This window comes from Phyllostomus discolor, chromosome 6, assembly GCF_004126475.2.
Source record: "Phyllostomus discolor isolate MPI-MPIP mPhyDis1 chromosome 6, mPhyDis1.pri.v3, whole genome shotgun sequence".
NCBI classification, from domain to species: Eukaryota; Metazoa; Chordata; class Mammalia; order Chiroptera; family Phyllostomidae; genus Phyllostomus; species Phyllostomus discolor.
In genome coordinates, this window is record NC_040908.2 from 167704261 (window position 1) to 167727488 (window position 23228).

General features: G+C 58.6%; 1 protein-coding gene across 17 annotated transcripts in view; it reads left to right on the forward strand.

Moving 5' to 3' along the window:
- The window catches only part of PPP6R3 (protein phosphatase 6 regulatory subunit 3), a 116297-nt gene extending 96612 nt beyond the window's left edge, over nt 1–19685 (forward strand). For 11 of the 17 annotated variants that reach the window (XM_036029797.1, XM_036029799.1, XM_036029795.1 and 8 more), the window contains 8 exons: nt 642–772; nt 4105–4226; nt 8086–8239; nt 9411–9517; nt 10855–11005; nt 15954–15971; nt 16229–16348; nt 18805–19685. In XM_036029797.1, coding sequence (XP_035885690.1) covers nt 642–772; nt 4105–4226; nt 8086–8239; nt 9411–9517; nt 10855–11005; nt 15954–15971; nt 16229–16348; nt 18805–18856 — 855 coding nt within the window. In that variant the 3' untranslated portion in view covers nt 18857–19685. The remainder of the gene's footprint in view (nt 1–641; nt 773–4104; nt 4227–8085; nt 8240–9410; nt 9518–10854; nt 11006–15953; nt 15972–16228; nt 16349–18804) is intronic. The other 6 variants (XM_036029798.1, XM_036029801.1, XM_036029804.1 and 3 more) reach the window with 2 other exon arrangements.
- Nucleotides 19686–23228: the final 3543 nt, after the last annotated feature.

Sequence of the window (23228 nt, forward strand, 5' to 3'; positions counted from 1 at the left end):
GGCGTCTTCCCCCGCTCCCGTGGCCCGCCAGGCCTGTGGCTTCGGGTGGGACAGATCCCAGGGTCTGATAAAACCAGGGTCGCTTGTGGTTGCAGTCTGCACATCTAGAGGGCTCCTGGCGTGCAGGGCTGCCTGCACGTCTGCTGTGTGTCCACGGAAGAGACACTTGGGCCGTCAGGGCCGGTCAGCCTCTGGCGAGGGGTGCTGAGCGTCGCTCGCTCACACGGGCACGGTCCCGATCTCTGTGCGCGCAGTTGGAGAGCCCTCCGGTTTGCCGGCCGAGGCGCACGGTGGACGGTGCGGGCCCGGGGCTGCCCGTCGCCGCTCGTCCGCACTGGGAAAGCAGAGGGCACAGGTCGCTCTTCCTGCGCTGACAGGTCTGCGCCCGCGTCCGTGTGGGCGGGCGCTCTGTCCAGAGGCACGGGCTTCCGAGGGCAGCTCCGGCCCTCGGGTGCTGGTTCCAAATCCAGTCTCGGTGGGGGAGCACTTTGTTGTTGCTTGCACAGAAGCTGACGTTAGGTGCTTACGTTCTATTTTGGCGTACGGGGTTGGCGCTGTTCTTGAAATGGAAGAATGTAATTCACATCGTTACCTTTTGGAGAGAACTGTAGTCTTCAGGTGCACCGGTGCTCTCCACGCAGGGAAACATCGCCCTGTTCGAAGCCTGCTGCAAGGAGCGGATCCAGCAGTTCGACGACGGCGGCTCTGACGAGGAGGACATCTGGGAGGAGAAGCACATCGCCTTCACGCCGGAGTCCCAAAGACGGTCCAGGTAACGGAGAGGCCGTCCCGGGGCGGTGGCGCCCGGTGCAGAACGCAGAGACCGTCAGGGGAGACCCCTGCGGCCTCTGCACACCTGCGTGTCTGCCCCGGGGACCCAGGACTCGGTCCTGGTCAGAAACACCCCGGTTAACGGTGGGGGGCCGGCGCGCACTCCTTTCTGCGGCGCGGCGGGACTGCTGCAGGAGCCCGTCTGCGGTCCCTGGGGCGTCGTCGAGGCGCAGCCTCCCTGAGCGGGCGGTGGCACCTGTGGCTGTGGCTGTGGGGTGCTCCCGATAACTGTTCCCTCAGCGGTCGTAGCAGCAGCCAAGTCGTACAGTGTTTCTTACACGAGCTCGAGTTTCCCCAAGGAAAGTTGTTTGTAAAAGTTAATCTAACTTGGAGAGACAGACTCATGTCAGTTGATGCCCATCAGAATCAATTCAGCCTTTTTTTTTTTAAGTCATTGTATCACAAGAGCCTAAATAGATTTGCTTCTGTGCACAAGGTCTGCTTGTGAACTGAAGGGTCATTATCAGAACCTCCCTGGTTAAGAGAACAACAGCAGGCACACCTGATAACAGCTTCAGAATGCACGGAGAAAAGCTGGTTGAACTGCAGGGAGACGTGGACAGACCCACAGCTATAATCAGATGTTCGAACAGTCCTGTCCCAGTCATTGACAGAACAGTAGGCAGGAGTCAGGGAAGACGCAGAACACCCACACGGCCCCCGGCCAGCCGGACCTGCCGGACGCGGCGGGGCTCTCCGCCCCTCGGCGCCGGGGTGCACCTTCCTGTCAGGCATGCCGGGGTTTGTTCAGAGACTGCGTGGGGGCCGTACAGCGAGCCTCAGTCAATTCCAGGGTGTTTCCAGCCGTACAGAGTGTGTTCTCTGACCCCACTGGAATTAACTTAGAAATATTAATAAGTAGCAGGAAGATCTCTAGAAAATGTCCGAATGTGTGGAAACCAAGTAACACAGGAGGTAAGGAAGAGATCAAAGGGGAAATTACACAGTATTTTGAACAGAAAGAAAATAAAAACACAGCGTGTCAGAACTTGGAGGACGCGGCTAACAGTACTTAAAAGGATCAATTTTAGGCCTGCTTGCTTTTTAAAAGAAGAAGCATCTCAAATCAGTGACCATGTCAGTTTTCACCTTAAATTTAACAAAATGCAAAACAGAAAAAAGCGGCAAGGAAACTATTGTAATCAGAGTTGTTCTCTAACTAGATTAATTGTAACGTCAGGCTTCTGGACAGTGATCAAGAAGAAAGAGAAGATACAGGTTACTAATGTCAGGGATGACACCGAAAGGACAATAGGGAAATACTGTGAACAGCTCCATGGCAGTAACGCTGACAGTTAAGGTAGTCTTTGAAAGATACAAACTACCAATGCTTAAGCCAAAAAGATAACCTAAATAGTCCTAAGTCTATTAAAGACTTTTCTGGTGAATTCTACCAAACGTTTCAGGACGATGTTATACCAGTCTGTTCTGTACAGAAGCTTCCAGAAAAACAGAAAAGGGATCGTACCCGTCTTATTCTGTGAGGTTGCCGCATCATGCAGCCTTATACCAAAAGCTGACATTACGTTGTATCACAACTGACCGGTTGTTTTCACAAACGTCGATATGAAAGCATCTAAACTTTCAGCAGGTTAACGTGTCAGGCCAAGCAGTGTCTCTCCCAGGAGCGTGTAGTGGGTGTGGCTTAGCGTTGGAGAACCAGTCAGTCAGCACGTGGCTGAATCCAGCATTCATCCCTAAGGATTCTCAGCAGACTGGAGGTAGAAGGGAATTTCTTCAGCCTGATGAAGTCCTCTCCAGTAAGCCTGCAGTTGCTGTTCCTCGTGCTGAAGGACCAAATGCTGCCCCCTTAAGATCAGAGCAGGAGGTGGGTGTCCGCTGTCCCCGCCGCTCTCAGTGCTGTGCTGGCTGTTCTGGCCAGTGCAGGAAGTCGGGACGGAGAAGCAGAAGGCATCTAGGTCGGAAAGGAAGAAGTGAAACTGTCTTTACTCACAGAAAGCGTGACTGTCCGTGTAGGAAGTTTACTGGAACCCACTAAACGACGTCCAGGATGACTAAGTGGCTGAGCAGGGCTGCACAGCACACGATCAGGACACTGTGTGTCAGCACACTGCGGCAGACCTCCATGGTAGACGTAACTGTGTGATGCTGGTCACAGTACGGCCAGAGCGCTGAACATGTGCCGATAAATCGGGCAAAGTATGTGTTAGACTGGCACACTGGAAAGTACCAAGTAGCTGACAGAAACCAAGACCTGATTAATGATAAACGTTTATGATCGGAAGACTCAGGGTGTTAAGAACCCAGTTCTCTCCAAACAAAGTCATAACAAGTGTTCCGGTGCCGACTGGCGATTGATTTTAAATTCACGTGGAAATGCAGAAGACCTAGAATAGTCAGAACGGCATTCACACGGGACAGTCGGAGGGCCCGCACAACCTGCCTTCCAGGAATTCAGACAGTGAGACAAGTGAGACCGGGACTAGGGTGAGGGACGGAAGGGGACCCACACGCAGGCATGTAGACAGCTGATGTTCGGTGCAGGTGTCAAGGCAGCTCCGTGGAGAAAGGGTAGACTCGGGCCAGACGGCACGGGGCCCGGTGGCACACCGGCCTGTGGGAAAGTCAGCTTGGCCCGTGCCTCTCCCCACATACACACCCGGACTCAAAATGGGCCTTTGACCTGCATGTACAACTGCGAAACTCACACCAGAAACCTTTGTGACCTTGGGTGACGCAAAGATTTCTTCTAAGATACAACACCGAAAACACTGTACATGGTAGGGAACTCCTGGTGAGTTTGAGCTGGTCAAATTAAATACTGCGGAAAGGACACCTAAGAGGGTGGAAGGACAGAGCATACACTGGGAGAAAACATTTGCAGACTGTGTAGCTGATTAAAAAGAAACTTGTAGGAGAAGCAACAGAGAACTCTCAGAACTATTGTGAGAAGAAAGACAGTAACCCAGTTCCTAAACGCCCCAGAGAGGAGGAGAAACTCCAGGAAAGAGTGGGTGTGGGTGGCCGAGTCCCACGGGCAGGGGCCCAGCGCCCTTGGTCGGCAGGGAAAGGCTGGGTGGCACCACCACAGGGTGCCGCTGCTCCCCTGTGGGAGGCAGCTTTCGGGTGTGGTTTGCGTCTTCAGGCAGGGGATCAGGCAGTACAGAAAGAGCCGAGTCTTGATGAAACGACAGTCAGACGTGCCCCGTCACGGCGCAGCGTGGTTTCTCTGTTGTCGGAGGACCAGAACATTCTGGGTTCGGCTGTTGGCTGGTGATTCGGCATCAGCAGTTCTGGTCCCTTCTTTCCCAGCTCAGGGAGCACCGACAGCGAGGAGAGCACAGACTCGGAAGATGAGGACGGAGCCAAACAAGACCTGTTCGACTCCGGTGGCGCCCACACGGAGGACAAGATGGAGGTGGACCTCAGTGAGCGTGAGTCCCCTTACTCTTCGTGTTCCTTGCTCTGTGTCGGAAACGGGTTTTAGAAAGAGGCGAACCGGGCTGCAGGGGCTGAGGTGACTTCTGAAGGAGGCGTTGAGACGCCTGTGGTTTGGGCCTGAGGGCTGGGGCAAGTCACACCCCTGCTGGCGGCGCCGCTCCCCGGTGCGGCGGCGGGCACCCTCGTGTGCGTCCGGCTGCAGGGCGGGCGGGCTGCAGTCCCCGCGGCCGGCGCGGCAGGGAGGGGCCCCGACTGCGGACCGGCAGGGAAGTCTCCTGAGTCGGCGAGTCGGGGCCTCCCGGAGCCAGAGGTCACACCTGAAAGCTGAAGCGGTGTCGGTGGGTTTTCGAGAGTGTTTCTGTGAATCTCGGAATGCTAAAGCTGGTCTCGCTGAGTGCCTCTGTCCTGCCAGCTGGTCAGTGAGGAATGCTGCCAGCCTCTTGCCCTGGCCGGGTGGCTCGGCTGGGTGGCACGTCGTCCCGAGCGCCAGAAGGTTGCGTGTTTGAGGGGCAGCTGGTTGGTGTTTAAACGTGCACGAGCGCACGCGCACTCCCTCTCCCCCCCCTTCCTCCTCCTCCCTCTCTCCCCTTTCTTCTCTCTAAATCCTTAAAAGTATATCCTCAGGTGAGGGTTAAAAAAAACATTTTTAATTAAAATACTGTTCCCGTCTCAGAGTTTCAGGTGAGATTTTCCAGTATCATTTCTTCCTGCTCTTGGTGTCGCCCTGCCACGCTCACAGAGGCCGAGGGGCAGGGCGTGTGGGACACACCCTGGTTCAGCACCTGTGACAGGCAGGCTTGGTGCGTCTCCAGCAGAGCCGCAGTGAGTGGGGGGGCCTTGTCCGAGCCGAGCAGACGAGGGGACCTGCAGCCCAGGTGGAGGCACAGGCAGGCTCACGTTGCCTCTTTGCAGAACCACAAGAAAAACAGTCAGGCTAAAAACAAAAAACACAACTGGCAGAAAGCCAAACTGCATGGAGATCCGACCACCAAGGCTTTGCAAAGAACTCATCCAGACAGGGAGGAGGGGAGGGGAGGACGCAGTGTGGTGTGGCCACGCAGCAGCGGCCAGCGGAACAGGCAGTCCACATGCACATGCAGCGGGTGAAAAACCAGGAGGGACAACTGGGGAGGGAGCGATCCCAGCCCCAGGCCAGACCGCACAGCCCAGGGTTCTGGCCTTGGGAAAGTAAAAGTCATATAACCTCTGGCCGTAAAAACCACTGGGGACTGGGGCAGCAGCAGAAGCTGCCAGTCTCTCTGGAGAGTGTTTAAAGGGCCCGTAGGGTCCCAGAGCATACGCAGATCCACCCATTCTGGGATCGGCACCAGGGCAGCAGCTAAAAGGGCGCCAGTCACTTATGGGAAGTGGGGAAGTGACGGGAAACAGGGCGAGGGCCGGGTAAGCAGCATCGTTCCCTCTCCGACCCCTCCCCCACATACAGTGCCACTGTGAAGCGAAGCGGGCTGCACACCTTACAACGTAACAGGTGCACCAGTGCAGGGAGCAAAAGCAGCCCTACCTGATACACAGAAACACAGGGAGGCTGCCAAATTGAGGGACAAATACGGCCCGAACGAAATACCAAAACCCCAGAAGAAGAACTAACTGAAACAGAGATAACCAGCCCTATCAGACACAGAGCTCAAAACACTGGTGATCAGGATGCTCAGAGAACTGACAGAGTACGGTCCAGAATAATAAAGGAAGACGCGAAGGCTGTTGTTCCAAGTGAAATAAAAGTGTCAGGGGGCCAGCGGCGAGGAGGAAGCTGGGTGTCAGATCACTGACTGGGAACAAAAGGAGGAAGCAAACATTCAGCTGGGACAGAGAGAAGAAACGAGAATTCAGAAAAAAATGAGGACAAGCTTAGTAATCTCCGGGACATTTTTAAGCATACCAACATCCAAATTATAGGGGTGCCAGAAGAACAGGAAGAGCAAGAAATTGAAAGCTTATTTGAAAACGTAATGAAAGTAAACTTCTCCGATCTGGTGGAGGAGATAGACACAAGTCCACGAAGCTCAGGGAGTCCCAGAGAAGTCGGACCCAGAGAGGGCCGCACCGAAACACGTCATGATTAAAATGCCAACGCTTAAAGATAGAGAGTGTTAAAAGCAGCAAGAGAAAAGGAGACAGTTACCTACAAAGGAGTTCCCATCAGACTGTCAGCTGATTTCTCAAAAGAAACTATGCAGGCAAGAAGGGGCTGGAAAGGAGTATTCCAAGTCATGAAAGGCAAGGACCTACATCCAAGATGACTCTATCCAGCAAAGCTGTCATTTAGAATGGGAGGGCAGATAAAGTGCTTCTCAGATGAGATCAATTTAAAGGAGTTCATCATCACCAAGCCCTTATTATATGAAATGTTAAAGGGACTTATCTGAGAAAAAGAAGATACGAACAGTAAAATGACAAACTCACAACTATGAACAAAAATCTAAAATGCTAGAAGTGGAGATCGTCAGCGGAGAAGGGGGGAACGTACAGGGAATAAGCAGCACAGGTGGCAGGTACAAAATAGACGGGGAGGGTAAGAACAGTGTAGGAAACACAGAGGCCAAAGAACTTGCATGTACAGTCCATGGACATGAACTGTGGGGGGCGGGTAGTGGGGTGAAGGGGGAAAAGTGGGACAACTGGAATAGCCTAATCAATGAAATATACTTTAAAAAAAGGAAGAAAGAGCGAGGAAACCCAGGCTTGGGGAAGGTAGCTAACTTGCCCACAGGCAAGTGAGGTGTTTCTTCAACACCAGAACGTTCCTGTTGTATGCAGGTACTGCTCAGTCCTTTGCCTCTAGAATAATCTTCCAAACAGCTAGAGACGTGCAGGACAGACCCAAACCTGGCAGGCAGGTGGCATGGTGAGAGGCATCGGGACAGGCATCCCATGCCCCGTGCCGATCCCAGTCAGCCTCTGAAATCACCCTGTGTGCATGGCACTTGGAAGGAAAAGAGGGAAAACTCGCCCGTGCTCCCGGCTTCACCTCTGACTCCAGCCGTGTGGGCCCTCATGCACGGACCAGGTCCCCGCTGCCAGCCGGGCCCTGCAGTTCCGTTTGGGTCCTGTCCGGCTGGGGCTGGGGCTGGGTCTCACAGGGTGAGGGGTGAGGAGGGCTTGCCCACGCTTCAGATGCCTGTCGGAAGGCGGGGCCTCCAGTGCTCCCAACCAACGAGCTGCCCGTGGGGGGTTCCTGTGGCGTCTTCGGGTTCCAGTGTCTCTGAGGCAGCTCACGGAACTCAGAAGGCACTTCAGTTACTGTTGCCACCTTATTGCAAAGGACGTTTTAAAGGATACAAATGACAGCCACGTGGAAAGGTGAACAGGACAGTCTGGAAGGGTCCTGAGCACAGGAGGGCGTGTCCCCAAGGGGTCTGTCCCATCAGTGAACGGAAGAAACCCGTGATGGGGGGGGGGGGGGGGCCTGCATTTCTTACTGCAGTTGAGTAGCCAACAGTTTTTTAAATAAACATTTTATTTTGGAGTAATGTTAGATTTACAGAAAAGTTACAGATTTTGCAGGGAGTGGCTTCCCTCGCCCATCTTCCTTCCGGTGCGAGTGTGGCCTTGGTGCACTTGCCGAAACTAAGGAGTTAACACTAGCGTGTTCTTTCCCGTGGAGCTTTGCGTCTCTGTCTCATACTGCTACTGGAAAGAACGCCTCAGGAACGGGCAGTGCCGAGGGTCAGAGGGCACGTGCAGCGTCGCAAGAGGGGGGTGTCATGCGGGCGCCACCTCCGCTGCTGCCCAGCGGGTGTGGGGCTGGGCACCGCCGCGCATCTGTGTGGGAGCAGTGCCTCCTGTCATGCCGCCCGAGTGTTCTCAAGGCGAAACTGCTTCCCTCTCCAGCGCCCAGCTGGTCGGCCAACTTCGACGTGCCCATGGAGACCGCCCACGGCACTCCCTTGGACTCCGTGGGGTCTGACGTCTGGAGTGCGGAGGAGCCGATGCCGACCAAAGAGACCGGGTGGGCCTCCTTCTCAGAGTTCCCGTCCTCCCCGAGGTGAGCCGGCTCTCTGGGTCTCACGGGGGACCGCGGGGGTGGCTCGCACTCGGGTTGGGCCGTCTGTCACCAAGTTGAACATGAAAAGCCCGCGTGGGGGCATAGTGACGCAGCTGAGGTACAGGAACAAGGTCACCGCCCTCCTCCTTTCCCCAGGGAGAGCCGAGGGAGGGGGCCAGTCGGGGAGACGCAGCCCGGGAGAGGGCGGCCCCAGGGAGCCAGTGGGCACAGTGTGGGGGCAGGCGGCGTCTCCCGGGGCTGCTCCGCACCCCGCCCCTCCCCCAGCCAGGGGTCCGGACAGGGCCACAGAGAGCAGGGTGGGGGGCGCCCAGGAACCGACGGCCCTCTGCAGGCTGGCGTCTCCCTCGTAGCCTGCCTAAGGGGTGTGCCAGGCGTGCCATGGTCTTCCTGGTGTTCTCCACGAGGGCCGCCTGTCACTCGACATTTTCCTGAATGCTGTCGTCAGCATGGGAGCCCTAACCGTGGATCCGTGTCCTGTCAGGCTCAGTTTGATTTGCAGAACATTGCTTTCCCTTGTCCCCCGAAAGGATGAGCAGGAGTTCCCACCTCAGGCAAACCAGAGAGCAGGCGCGGACCCACGCGCTCGGTGGGAACTCCAGCGGGAGGTAGCGGTGCAGGGCGGTTACTCAGAGGAGATGTGAGCGGGCGGGGACCGTCTCCAAGATGCCGTGCGTTGTCTCACTGACTCCGCCACGGCCCGGGGCAGTCAGGTCCCCGCATCCGCTCACCCCGCCCTTCCTCCCTGTTGGGGGCGAGCGTCCTTGGCCCTGGGAGTGTTGGGGCGCGCTGCGCTTCCCGTCCTCCCGCACGGCTTGCGCTCCCTCGGGTGGAGCCGCTCAGTCAGTGGAGGCCGGGGTTTCGGTAGAAATGGCATTGAGGTCCCCTCGGTGCTGTGCAGTGCACACCTGCGAGCCTGGGCTTGTGGTGAGGCTCACGAGCTCTGAACCTCAGGGAGCCCCGGCCACTGCCCTGCTGGGCCAGCAGAACGCGTCCCTTCCACACTGGGAACCCCATGTCCCCGGCACCTGAACCAGCTGCCGGCATCTCCCTGGTAGATCGGGACTGGTTTCCAAAGGCTTTTTGTGAATAACGGTACCTGAGGGCTCTTACTCTCTGCTAAGTAACATCTGAATTTTCTCTTTCCTAAAAGTACGAAGGAGTCTTTAAGGAGTAACTCTCCCGTGGAGATGGAAACCAGCACTGAGCCGATGGACCCTCTGACTCCCGGCGTCGCTGCGCTGGCCGTGCCGCCCGAAGGTGGGTGCCGAGAGCCGGGGTGTGGCCTGTAGGCCACCATTCTGTGGCTCATTCCGTGGCTCGTCCAGCCTGGCGTTCTCTAGAGCGGGAAGGGTGTCTTGATCCGTGCTGCAGGTCCGTAGAACCAGACTCGGACCCCCAAGGCACCGGGGCCCAGGAGCTCAGAGCCAGGGGAGTGAGATGCTGGGTCCCGGGTGCACGGACAGCAGGAAGGGGAGGCCGAGTTCATGCGGAGCCGCCGCGGGTCGGTTCTGGAGAGAACGAGGGGCCATCCGGCCCCGTCAGTGCTCGGAGAAGGGGACGGGGCGGGGGGAGGAGCCTGGGGCCCGGGGGTTGCAGGCGACCGGAACCAGGGCTCTCGGGAGCCCCACGCCCAGTCTGCACCCCGTGCTTCTGTCTCTTGGGGTTCACTGTGCTGGAGCGAGTGTGCGTGTGCCTGGTGTGTTTCCGGCTGTGGGCTCTCTATTGTTTTTCTCACCTTCATGGACAGACAAAATGGTTTGTGGTGTCCAGCGGGTCGCCTTGTTACTCAAAATACGCACACTATTCCTCGCATAGGCCCTGAACTGCTTTCCGTCTGAGGAACAGCACTTTGGGAGGCGGGGCGAGAGGGCGGAGGGTAGTGAGGGGCTGGAAGGAGAACTGGGGGTGTGGAAAGGGGACGAGGAAGTCCGCCCCCAGAGAGGGAAATGAGGGCACAGTGGCGGGCAGGGGAACCGCGGGCCGGGGAGAACCAGCACTGACCTTGGTTCCGTCGTCGTCCTGTCAGCCGGGTTGTAGAGGGGACCTCACTTCGTCCCCATTTTGTGGTTGAGAAAATTCGGGTGCAGCCTAAGCACCTTGCCCAAGGGTTGCACAGCTAGTAGTGGTGAGGCTGGGCTCCGAATTCAGGAAACCGGGTCTCAGAGCCCAGGCTCACAACCAGCAGCCCAGATGGCTCCCTGGTGTAGAAGGAAGTCCACAAGGAACCGCAAGTGAGTGACTTGAAGAAAAGAAAGAGGGTGAGTGAGGACAGGGCAGAGGACAGCCTGTGAGTGCGGATGATGGAGCGGCTTGCTATCTGTGGCCCGTGCTGTGGACAGGGTCTGCGAAGAGCAGCAGAGTCTGTTGGGGCCGAGGGCGGGCATGGGGGCAGACTGGGAGCTCGGAAGGCTGTGGGGGTGCGCAGTCCTGTGCACATCTCTCCCACGGGCCTGTCCAGAATCGGCCCGGGCGACGCCGGCCAGCTGTCTCCCAGGCTTCAGGCAGGAGCTGTCCTGCAGGCCGGCGCGCTGGTCCGCAGGAGGAGTCTGCCTACACGGTGGGGGTGACCGTCGGGTGTGTGCCATTTGTTTCAGTGCCTGGCAGCGTGGCCATGGAAGCCAGCTCCGACGGAGAGGAGGACGCGGAAGGCACAGACAAGGTAACTGAGACAGTGATGAATGGCGGCGTGAAGGAAACCCTCAGCCTCACTGTAGATGCCAAGACAGAGACTGCCGTCTTCAAAAGGTAACCGGGGCGGGGCGGGCTGGCGGCCTCAGGCTTGGGGAGGACGCGGGGGAGCCTCCTCGGCTGGCGTCTGTGCCTCGGTGCAGGCGCGGGTTCCGGCGTCGACCCGGCCTCTGCTCCCGTCTCTGTGAGACTCGGGGGGCCTAGTGAAGACATGGAGGGTTTGGGGCCCCGAGTGCGCACACCTCCTCCCCCCGCCCCCCGCCCCTTTTCTGGGAATATTCGTGTGAGGCCAGCGGATTTAAAACACACGGGTGTAGAAATGGACCACTCTGTGGTCGTCGTGGAAACTGACGCACAGACAGGCTGCAAAGCTCAGCCCATCAAAACCAAAGGTTTGGTGTCACACTGATCCTTTCTTCAGGTGCCACGCAGTCATGAGTTCAGTGGCAACACGATGGCTTTAAGAAAAAAGATGAGACCCTTCTGTCGAAACTTGCAGCCTGCCGTTACGTCAGTGCTTGGAGCTTGGGTCTCGGTGCCGCACTGGAGGGAAGCTTCCCGGCCGCGTGGTGTGGGCTCGTGCACACAGGACCTGAGAGCGCGCAAGCCGCCTCTCGTGGGGTCGGACAGCAGGACCGAGGGTGTGTCTCAGGAACGCGAGGGCGTGGTGACATGGAAGTCACTGATGGTGATTCGCAGGTGGGCGAAGAGAGGAAAGCCGTTTGGACCTTCAGTAGATGGAGAAAAGCGTCTGGTAAAGGTCAAACCCATGCAGGACTTTGCAGCAGCCCGGGCAGAGGAAGCGGCTCCTGGACCTGAGGACAGTGTCCGCCGGCCGCCTGGGTGGGGCGGTCTGGGCAGGGGCGCGTCGGGAATGTCCCCTTCAGAGGGCAGCCCAGGCAGTGGCACCTGCGGTCACGCTTCTCTTCAGCGCTGTGCTGGCGGCTCAGCAGACACCGTGTAGACTCCGAAGAAAAGTCACGAATGTTTGGAAGGACAGAGCGATTGTTGTCGTTTGTAGATGGTGATTTTCTACCAAACATTTCCTCTTGCGTGTACAGACACGTGTTGGAACTCCTGGGGAAGCTCACCAGACACACACGGATCGGTCGTGTCCTGTGAGCCAGTACGAGGCGTCCTGACGTGTCCCTCGCTTGAAGTCATTGAAGCTTCGGCCGTTCCCATGACATAACTAAGACGGAAAGAGACGGTAAAGGCCCGAGTGAACGGGGAGCTGCTGCACCGTATCTGTTCATGGGAAGCTGGCTCTGGTGTCTCTCCAGTGGGGCTTCTGGTGAAAGCTGAGAGGCTGACTGTGAGACTCATACAGAAGGCCAAAGGGGGCCAAGAAGAACGAAGATCATTTCGAAGAATCAGGTTGGGGGCTGGGGGGTTCTTACTAACGCCGTTGCTGAGAGGGCGCAGCGTGGGCCGGGAGCTGCGCGCACACTGACCCTCTGCACCTGCGTGGACTCGGTGCGTGGCAGTGAAGGGCGTTGTGTCCAGCAGGAAAAGCGGGCTGCAAATAGGGACCGCCCGTTTTGGAGGAAGATCAGATCTCAACGTATATGCAAAAGGCGCAGCTACAGCTTTCGTAAGAGCGAATCTTTAGAGTTAGGAGGGAGATACAGGAGATAAAGCCAACCAAAAAAAAAAAAAAAAAAAAGGAAGGGGAAAAAAAGATTTTAAAAAAATAAGCCAAACCATTAAAGGAAGGAAAAAATTGACAGATTTGAAGTTTGGTAAATTTCTAATATCCCAAAAGACAGGGTAAATTGGAAAAGGGAGCGGGGTGGGCTGGGATGGGAGTTAAGGCAGAAAACTGCTTGAACAACAACTAAAATTCAAAAAAATTAAAAAGTATCTAGAGAGCAAAAAATAAAGAAAAGCCATAGCCAGCAAAGAAACATTCAGTAGAAGGATGAAGGAGGAAGAACCTAATAACAAGAAGAAAGATACTAACAGGTTTTGAAATGCGCCAACGACACAGATGAGCCGATCCCTGGAGAGGGAAGTGGGGAGCGGCCGACCGCGGGGTGGCCCATCCGCGGGAGCGGGCGACAGTGGCTGCCCCGCTGCCCACGCCCCTCAGCCCGCTGGTTTCTGTGTCAAGTTGCAGAAACGGACACCTGCAGAAACCGCCCGACCTTGGTGAGGCACTGAACTCCAGAACCAGATGAGGATGGTGACAGAAAACCACCCGCTCCCGTGCCGTACAAGGAAACAGTGTCGAGGTTCCGTCTGTGGTGTCGCCGACGGACGCCGACAGCACGTTCAGAATGCCTCGCGGTGCTCCGGGTGTGTGCCGGGCGAGGGGCAGCCTCGGCATCGGGAAGTCTGTGTGCACGCGCCGCCGCGTCTCAGTACACGCAGAGGGCCCGCCCAACGTTTCCGACAGCGCTGCTCGTAGAGCTCACGCCTTCGTGAGACCGAAGCCCTGAGCGAAGCAGGGCAGCGGTGAGTTTCCTGACCTCGGTGAGTGCTGCAGTGCGGACCGCACGTCAGGAGGGCCCTCTAGCGGTGGCCGCTCGCGGTGAGGGGCCCATCAGGGTGTCGGTCCTCGCTGCCCCTGTGCGGGAGGGCCTGGGCAGGGCCTCGAGGGAAGAGGACAGAGGTGCGGGGGAGGCTGGGCGGGACACAGTGGGCCTGTTAGCTCCCAGGCTATAATGACCGATTGTTAGCTAAGCAAGTCCAGCAGGGCCCCTCGGTAAGAGGGCACTTCGGAGAATCAGCCTGCCTTCACGTCAGTAGCAAGCAAGTAGGAGTGTAACGAAAGGCAGAGCACTGGCCACAGGATACGTCACACATCACACTGTGGAGTTACCTGGGAAGCGTGCGAGCTCGGAAAAGCCGATGAAGCTGCCGAAGGAGATGCGGACGAGCAGAAGTCCATGCGGCTCGCAGCGGGCGGGGCAGGCCCAGCGCCGTGGAGGCGTCCACACATCCAACGACCAAGTTCAGTGCAATTTCGGTCAGAGCTTCAGTTGGATTTCTAAAAGGCACTTGACAAACACGCTCTAAAATACCTGTGGAATAATGAAGGCTCCCAAATAGTTTAGAGAGCCGTAAATGAGGAAGATGGAACGAGAGACTCCCCGGCACGTCCTTGGTCACACTGCGCAGTCCCGGTGATTCACACCGGCTGGTCAGCCCACGCTTCGGGCGAGGGGCGAGGGGTCGGGAGGGGGCTGGGGGCCAGGGACGCCTGAGCCTTCCTGACCTCGTCTGAGGGTGGCTACTGGTGGGCTGTGGGTCAGCGTGGGAGACGGGCCACGTGCAGGGCTGCTGTCCACGGCCTCGCGCTCACGGCTCGTGTGTCCTGACCGACCGTTCTCTCCCCGAGTGCTGAGACCGCTTGTCGGTAAGCGGTGTGGCCGGAGCCCCCGGCAGTTAGAAGCAACGAGCTGTGTCTTCCTGGTCAGGGGTAGAAAGGGACTTCCTTCTTAAAAGTAAAACAAGAAAACCTTCAAAAGCATAAACCACAACGCGAAGGATAAGAGTTTCAGGCTGACAAAATGCTTCAGGTGAAGCTCAGCGGCAGGTGGCAACTTGAGGGGCTGATGCGTCCAGTGTCCAGGCAGCGGGAAGCTCACAGCTGCTGCTCAGCTCCTGTAAAGCAGGAAGGGAAAGACAGAGCACCCAGGTCGGGAGGCAGGCAAAGGGCGTCAGTAGGCAGGTCAGAGACCAGGAGATCCAGAGGGGCTAGAAACACTAACACTAAAGCACGTTCGCCACCCGGCTGCTCTTGGAGACTGGCAGGAATCGGGTGGTGCCCAGGGCTGGGGGCCCCCAGGCCCCACAGCCCTGCTGCCCTGCGGTGGGTGAGGCGGGTGGTGGACGCCCCCTGTGCGTCCTTGCAGATGGAAGGACAAGCACCTCTTCCACGCTGAGATGTGCCCCGGCAGCCCCCAGGCCCTGCACGCGGCACACGGTGCCCCGGTCAGCATGCACAGAGGTGTCAGGCGGTGGGTGCCGGGTGCCGGGAGGGGCACGCCGCGGGGCCCCGTCAGTGGGGCAGACGGCCTTCTGCCCCAGCGCCAGCAGTCCCGCACGCTGCACCCCTCGGTGCCGGTTCTGTGACTCGGAGGGTGTCTGTGCTACCAAGTTCCACAGGAAGGAGATGCGGGGGGGGGGGGGGGGGGGCGGAGGTAGGTTGGCAGTTGTGAGCGGTCAGAGCAGTTTGTTTCTCTTAACATCTGTTGTGCCGTTTTCCACACGAGCGACTGCAGCCCTGTTCACCCCGCCCTGGACGTGTGTAGTGGCGTGGGTGGTCGCTTTGGTGGAGGGGGTGCAGAGGGCGGGGATAAAGGGCAGTGGGCCCAGCAACTCAGGTCGCCCACAGACCTTTGCACCTTAGTTCATCTTCCTCCATACATCACCAGGTCCATCTGAAAGCTCCCCAAGAAATTACCCTAAAATGAGGCTTTTCTTAAGCCAACCCAGGACAGAGCCAGCTCCAAGTGCAGTGGGTCTGCCCAGAGGGAGCCTCCAGCTGCCCTGGAGCCCCAGGTCAGCGCCATCCTGGTCATGGCAAACCGGAGACCCAGACGGAGGTCTGAGTCGCCAGCCCACAATTCACAGTGTTCGCAGCCGGTCCTGCTCCACCAGGAGCCGCCCGAGGGGAAACAGCCCTCCCCTAGCCCTCCGTTCTCCCTGCTCTGGCCGCAGTTCTTGGCTCTCTTCCTTCAGGGTGTCTGTATTTCTTGCTTGAGGTCAGAGGGCAACTTGAGAAGGTCGGGCCTGGTTCAGGCGCCACAGAACCCCGCTCCCATGGCCTCGGCCCGCAAGCTGGTGGGGGTCTGTCCTACTGTTCAAGTGGTGGGCTCAGCCTCAGAAGCAAAATGCTTAACTAAAGACTCGTTCCTTCAAACAGGTTCATTTGACACCTCCTCCGAGTCTGCAGACTTGCCTAGGCGCAGTCGAGGGCATGTTACCCCACCCCTCATTCTAGGAGTGTTCTGAAACTCTTGTACATTTCTTTTCTGTTTTGCACACTGGGCGTCAGAGTGTTGAAATCCTATCGGTATGTACGTCCCGGGGCCGTTCGTGATCAACACCAGCCGCATTACATCGTCCCTTCCAGTTCCCTCCTGCGTGACCCTTCCCTCCTGTGGTCTCCCGGTCGCTGTCTGTGGCCCCGTGTCCCCACCTGCGCATGCTCAGCCCCAGGGCTTAACTCCATGGCAGTCATGACTCCAGAGCCATTTGCATGTGCCCTCATCCTCCACGTGGCGGTGACATCCGGGGACCTAATGCTGCCTCTGGTCCTCTCCACTGCAGCGAGGAAGGAAAACTGTCTACCTCTCAAGATGCTGCTTGTAAAGACGCGGAGGAGAGCCCCGAGCCGGCTGAGGCGAAGTCTGCGGCCCCCCGGCCCGCCGGCAGTGGTGCTGAGCAGAGGTAAGGGCCGCTGTCTCCTGGGCGCCGGGGGGCGGGGGCCCGAGGCAGGGAGGCATCGCCCCGTCCTTGAGCGTTCGGTGACGTGCTCAGCGCAGCGGCGCCTTCTCGGCCCCTGTGGGGTCAGGGTGACTGCGTCCGGGGCTCGGACACAGGCTCGGTAACGCCGCTGGCTCTTTCAGGGATTGCTGGGAGTGGAAGGGTGTCTGTCTCACACAGGCACTGCGCCCCTCCCCTTCTGATGAACCTCCAAGGCTGGGTCCCCTTGACTGTGGCAGCCAGGCTCTTGTGGGCCCTGTGGGGTCGCGCCACGGCCAGGCACAAGCAGCTCCCGGGGCCCGTTTCCCCGGGGACATGCCCACGTGACACACGGGGAGGACCTGGCTGCGGACCTTTTCACGCGTGGAGCTCAACGTCCTCCTCTCGTGGGTGACGCCCTGGTCGGGTCGGTTTCTGCAAACCCGCAAGTGTGAAAACCTTCCCCCAGCAGATGTTTCCGTCCTGGTCACCTGTCACAGTCTCGAGGGTGGCCGGGCACCCTGGGGACCCTGCCAGAAGATGGGGCTTGTCCTGGGGTCACAGCACTTCCCAGAGTTCACTTGTTGTATGAATTGTCTCTCCATCTGAATGTCCCTTCCCCGAAGGAACAAAAGCTTTACGGTGTTTCAGAAAAGTTGTACTTTCCCTCCTGCCGGGCCTCTTCTCCCCGGAATCTTCTAGGCTTATCGGGGTGATGTAACCCGTGGGACCAGCAGGGGGCACTCTGTCCACGGGTTAGCAAACCTCTCTCATCCTAGCAAGCTCTGCCTTTGTTTCCTGTGGAAATGACAGCCAGAGTGAAGGTGATGTATGTGTATGTGCGTATTTTGCATATGAAGGAAACGAGAACCATTTGGGCGTATCGGCTCTAGTGGAGGCTTTCAGAGGAAGAGGCAGGGGCCACTCCGGCTTTGGGGGACGCAGCCCCAGCTGAGTTTGGGCGAGTCACTTTTTCTGCCTGGGTTTTCGGTGTGTGTTTGATAAAGGCCCTTCGTAGGTCTGATTCCCGGTCGGTTGTCATCGCCCTGGTTTCTCCGAGTCGGAGACCCGCCTCCGTGGCAGGACGGTGTGTGTCTGTCCTGCGGGGCAGCCGCTCCAGGGGTCTGGTCCCGCTTCTCCAGCGTGAGGCACAGGCGGCTTGTCCACGGCTCTCTGGGGCACAGAGTCGTTCGCCTCGGAACCCACTCTGTCCTCCCCGCTGCACACCACTGGTGTGAAGAGCCCTGCCTTCCCTCTGCAGGGCTGAGGGGGTACGGTACAGAGTGGGGGAACCACTGGAGGAAGTGGGGCGTGGCTTGTGCCAGTGCGTTTGTCCTTCCTTCAGTGCCCGGCCCAGTGTGGCGGCCGCTGGCCTGGGCCCGAGGAGAAAGCACTAGCAGGGCGGACGCAGGTGACGGGAGCACAGGGAAGGTGCTTCTGGGGGTACGGAGCCAGGCGAGGGAGCCGGTGCCCGTGTCCGGAGGGGCACAGCCTCCGGGGTGACACTGGTGACAGCAGGGACAAGGCACACTCTCTGGTGTGTCTGTCACACTTGTGTTCTTAAAGCAGTTCAGGGAGTGTTGGCGACAGAGCCGCCCGGGAACGTGTGCTCGCAGTCCGCCCACGAGGCTCCTGCCACAGCCAAACGCTGACGGGCGTGCGCCGTTGCTCCTGGCGATGTGCGGTGCCACAGGAGAGCCGTTCCCACGGCTGTGCCCCAAGTTCGGCGTCTCGGCTCTGTGTGTGACTGTCGGGGCTCGTTCCGTGCTGTGTGCTTCCCGTTTTGGCCCATAGGCCCCTTCTTGCCTTCTCTGTGCGACCTGGGCAGCACCACAGGGGAGTCCCACACCTTGAGGTCGTGGCCGGCCTCACGGACTGTATCCACACCTGGCCTGCCGAGAGCCCTGCCCCCGGCTGCGAGGGGCTCCTTGGTTATAGTTCGCACCCTTGTCTGCTGCCAGGAGTCCTGTTGACAAGCTTCTTTTTGTGTGTACTTTTTCTCTCTCTCAGTGGCAGAACCGTTTTTCAAGTGAAATTTTGTGTGGACTCCAGCATACGGAACGGATAAAAGGCTGGACTGGAGGAGGGATGAGCCTCGGGGGCAACAGTTTGCGGCCCCTGGCCTGGCCTGGGCACCCGAGCGGCTGGAGGGGCGCGGGCTCTGCCCTGTGGCGCCTGCTCGTCTGCAGGCGGGCAGCCGATGGCCAGGGTTCGAGGCTTAAGATGACGCTTAGGCCCTTCAGCCGCATTTCTGGAACTTTAGATAAATGCATTTGTGAAGTGTTTCATTACGTAACTGTCGTACCAAGTGCCAGGCTCAGGGCTAGGCATGGCATAAACAGTATCAAAACAGCCCCTCTCCACCCTTGGGGAGCTGCATGAAGTTCATTTCCCACCTCATTTCTGCCCCAGCGCCTCAGGTGTCTGTTTCTCGCTTGCAGGACCGACCAGCCAAGCGTGCCAGGCGACACGTCAGTGAATGGCCCCGTATGATGAGCGACCTCTGCTGCTGACCGAGGACTGCGGGCCGCCACCATTCAGGGCTCTGGGTGCCAGCGGGGCCGCCCCGCCGCCGCCCCCGCCGCCCCCCTCTGCACGGGATCAGGACCAGCAACCTTTCTACTCTAGACGCTAAGACATTGTACAGAGAGATTCAGACGTGTACCGATATTGCACATTGACAAATACCAAGAATTTTTGCGTATGTTTATATTGTATTGTTCTAAATAATGGGTGGCCTGTGAAATAAGACCCTGCCGCCCATGTAATAATAGCAGTAATACTGTAGTGGAAATGGCTGTAAGAATAGTTTTATAAAAGTGAATACACAGAGCTATTGTATTTGAAACATAACTATTTGACAATTATTAGTGTGACCAAAGTATTAGGCAGTTTTCATACATTTTTTCACCTTGTACAAAATTCTGAATTCATTTTTCTTCCAGGTTGGCGAGGAGTAGCCGGAGCGAGATGCCCTCTGTGTTCTTTTGGTTGTTCTAACTTACAAAAGTGGTTTTGAATAAGAAATATTTGGTGTTCTTTTTATAACCAGTTTTTGATTGGTAACTGTTTTCTGTATTGTTAAAAGCGGATCAAAAATGTAAGTCTATTGGTAGAGATTAAGTATTTATTGCCACAGCTTAGCTGATAAACTGGTGTTACCGTAAAGCCACGCGTTCCGTTCCGGTCTGGTTTGCTGAGACGCCCGTTCGTGCAGGTGAAACACTAGAGCATCGGAGTGTCCACGGCTAGCGGTTTGGGTTTCGTTTCTCGTTTCCGTTTTGTTTTCTGTTTTGTTTCGGTAGTTCATCTGCCTTTTAACCCGCTCACCAAAACTTACCTTGTTGACAGGCATCGCCAGTGAGAACTTCAGAGCAGCCCGCGCACGTCACCCCCGCGCCCCTCGGCCCGGCTGCGCATGCAGGCCGGGCGTCGGGCTCCGGCGTCGGGCTGCGGCGCCCGGGCGGGCGGGTTGCTCTCCTGCACCCTGCGGGGTTTTCCCTTGTAAATTCTCAGCCAGTCCGCCTTTTCAGAACTGGTGTGTGTATATATATAGTGATTATGGATACTAATTCAATGTAATTTATAATTTTCTATGTCGGTATACAGACCCATCACAGCCTTCTCAAACAGCTGAAGCAATATGTGGTGTGCTGCGTGCCGTCTGGTGAAAGGGTTAAACGGCTCCACCTCTTGCAGTTTTAGGTGCAAATCAGTTTTTTGTTTCTGTAATAGAAAATTATTCACCTATTTTTACATCATTTGTTTTTCCTGACCAGTATTTAAAACCAAACGGATATTCTGAAAAATGGCCAACGATTTTTTAGAAAATAGCATCCCGAGCAGCGTGCCTAAACCTTACATCGCATACGGAAATAAAAGAATCAAATGTCGGTGCCTTGCTCCTCGCCTGCTTCTCGCCGCAGACGGTGCGGGAGCTCCTGGCGGGGCCGGCGGGGTGAGCCGGCCACGCAAGGACAGCGCGGTCAGCGTGCGCCCTCAGCCTCCGTGCACCTCCTGGGGACCCTCTGTGTCAGCTTCTCTTTAGGAGACTCCGTGGGGGCTCGTCTGGCACCCAGCGCTGCCCGACAGTGGGGCTCCTCTGCTTTGTCTCAGGGACGCCGGCTTCGGTGGCACGGCACCGCAGGGCCTGCTGTGGGTGACACGCTTGTCTTACCTGGTGGAGAGCTTGTTTCCGGGGCGCAGGCCGCCCTGTGCGGTGTGGTTTTGGGTCGGCATCCCCGCCCCACCCAGGGGGGCGGTGTCTGACTTGGCGCCTCTGGCTGCTGACCAAAGACATGTGTGTGCTCGTCTGGAGTGGCGGGGAGGGTGCAAGGGGGAAGCCCGGGGGCAGGGGCCAGCCCGGGGGCAGCGCGCGCGTGAGCACTCTCACTGCTGCCTGCGGGCCACACTGGACCTCCAGGTGAGCCGAAGCCCATGGAGCGACGCCTGCATTGAGCGGAACAAAAACCAAGCCCGAGTCTGTGTTTAGAAGCCTCCTCTCGTACCTCGCATGGACCCCAGTGACCAGACGGGGCGTGGGGGCTGGGGCGAGAGAACCACCACGGGCGCCTGGCGGGCTCCTGTCTTCCGACGGTGCAGCCGGGCCCCTGGCCCAGCCTCCCTGAGTAGTAGCCCTTTCCCAGGCCGTGGCTGGGCTTCCGGCCCCTGGTGGTGGGGCCCCTCACGCGTCCCACACGGACGTCTGAGACGTGACGACTGCTGGTTTCTCCTCCCCCCGCTGGTCTGTCTCCCTGGGGTGGTCCGAGCCGCTTCGTCACCAAGCCCCCCCATGCTGGTTTGGGTGCCCGTGGGGGCCCTGCAGCCGCCACCCCACCCCTCACCCCAGCAGTCAGTCAGGACCCAGAGCTCACACCCTGCCCTCGCACGGGGCGGCTCGCTTTTCATCTCGGCTCCTGTGGGGGGAGCCGAAGGAAAGGGTCCCTGGGTGCAAAGTACAACCGGCCTTGCCCTGTGGGGGGTCGTTGGTAAATGTCAGCTGTTCACGCGTGACTCTCAGCCCCGTAATGTCACCGGCCTGCCTTCCTAAATCCTGGCCCTTGGCCCGCCATCCGATCTAAAACCTGCGCCTCCAGAAGACACAGGCGCCTGCTCTCCAGCCAGGTGGGCTCAGCGCAAGTTCTGCCGCAGGGCTGGTTCCGCCACCCCCACCCCCACCCCCGACACGAGTTCCCGTGGCGCTCGCCAGCCCCCTGTTCACACACGGCCGCAGTGGCCTCAGTGCCGAGGCGCGTCCTTCCACGGCCTGGGCTCCCACTTCGCTTTGGCGGCGCTTCCGCCCTCTGGGTCCGGCGCCCGCACGCTCACCCCGCACCAGCCTGGCAGACGGCACTGGGCCACCCCTGGGGCCACCAGCCAGGCAGGATCCTAGGGCGGCCGACGCCCCGCTGCCGTTGCCAGGCGCTGGGGGGGGGGGGGGGCGTGGGCTGGTGTGGTCTGGTTCCCTGGGGACCCTCCCCTTGTCAGAGCAGAGCACAGTTCTCCCTCGGTGCCAGGTGGCGCTGTTCTCGGCTGTCGGACACAGCAGCCCCCGTTTTACTGGCGCACGGGGGATGCAAGCCCATGGTCTGCCCAGTAGGGGGGCGGCCAGCAGGGGGCGGTGGTGAGGCCTGACTGAAGCACAGGTGAGTCGGTCGTGGGCCAGGACAACGCCTGCCCGCGCACGCACAGTTCTGGGGGCTGCCGTCACAGCATGCTCCCAGCCAGACCCTTCGGGGATGTGTTTCCCTTGAGACTCTGACGACCTGGTCTCACAGCCCAGCAGCGAGTGAGTGGAGGCCGGCTGCGCGGGGTCCTCGCTGGCCAGAGGAGGGCGCTGTGTGACCATGGCAACGAAGACTGGTGAACGGGGCGCGGAACCACCGCCGTGTGCATGAATTCTCACGCTCAGGGCGACAAGCTTCCAGGAGTAGAGACTTCTGAGCGGCTGGAGGGGCGAGGGGCCTGTGCCCCCGCCCCCGGCTGGCTGCCCTCCTGGCACATGGAGTGGTTTCCACCGAGACCAAGAGGCCTGCAAGCCCCTCACTGCCCGCCCCTCTGCAGGAAAGGTCGCTGGTTCCCAAGTCAGCAGATGGACTTGAACCTAGAACCAGGCCCACACGTGCACGACCCGCTGGTTCGGACGCCCGCCGAACGGCGTGTGCGGGGGAAGTGAGCCTCGACCCCTTCCACACGCAGTCTGCAAACGCCCGAACGGCACCGGTCTGAGTGTGCACACTTGCACTTCCAGAAGAAATGACGTCTGAGCGGCTTTGGGAAGAGCCAAGACCCCTTAGGATGGCAGGCGCAGACCCCAGAACCTGTGACCCCAGTGTCCACAGCAGCGCTGTGCACAGCAGCCGAGTGCTGGGACCAGCCTGGTGCCCCCAGCCAGGGAGTGGACCTGAACACTGGTCCATCTACACAGTGGGACACTGTGCAGCAGAGAGAAGGAGCCCCCACCGTTCTTGACGGCGTGGACCGGCCGGAGGGCCCTGTGCTAGGCGAAGCCAGCCGGGCGGGGAGAGACCAAGACCATACGACCTCACCCCCGAGTGGAACCTCATCCACAAAACCAACCAACAAAACAGAACCAGAGGCAGGGAAACGAGGAGCAGGCAGTGACCGGGGGGGGGGGGGGGGGAGGGGGGGAAGGGGCGGAAGGGGCTGGTCAAGGGAATGAATGGCCCACAGACACAGACAGCAGCGTGGGGACTGAGTGTGGGGGCAGGGCAGGGGAGAGCACGGGGGCAAACTGTAGTAGAAGCTCCCCTAAAAAGAGCTTCCATCCAACCTGCCTGCTCTTCACAGCACAGGCGGGCCCCGGGCCGCCAGGGGAAACCACCTGCGTGAGCCCTGACCGACG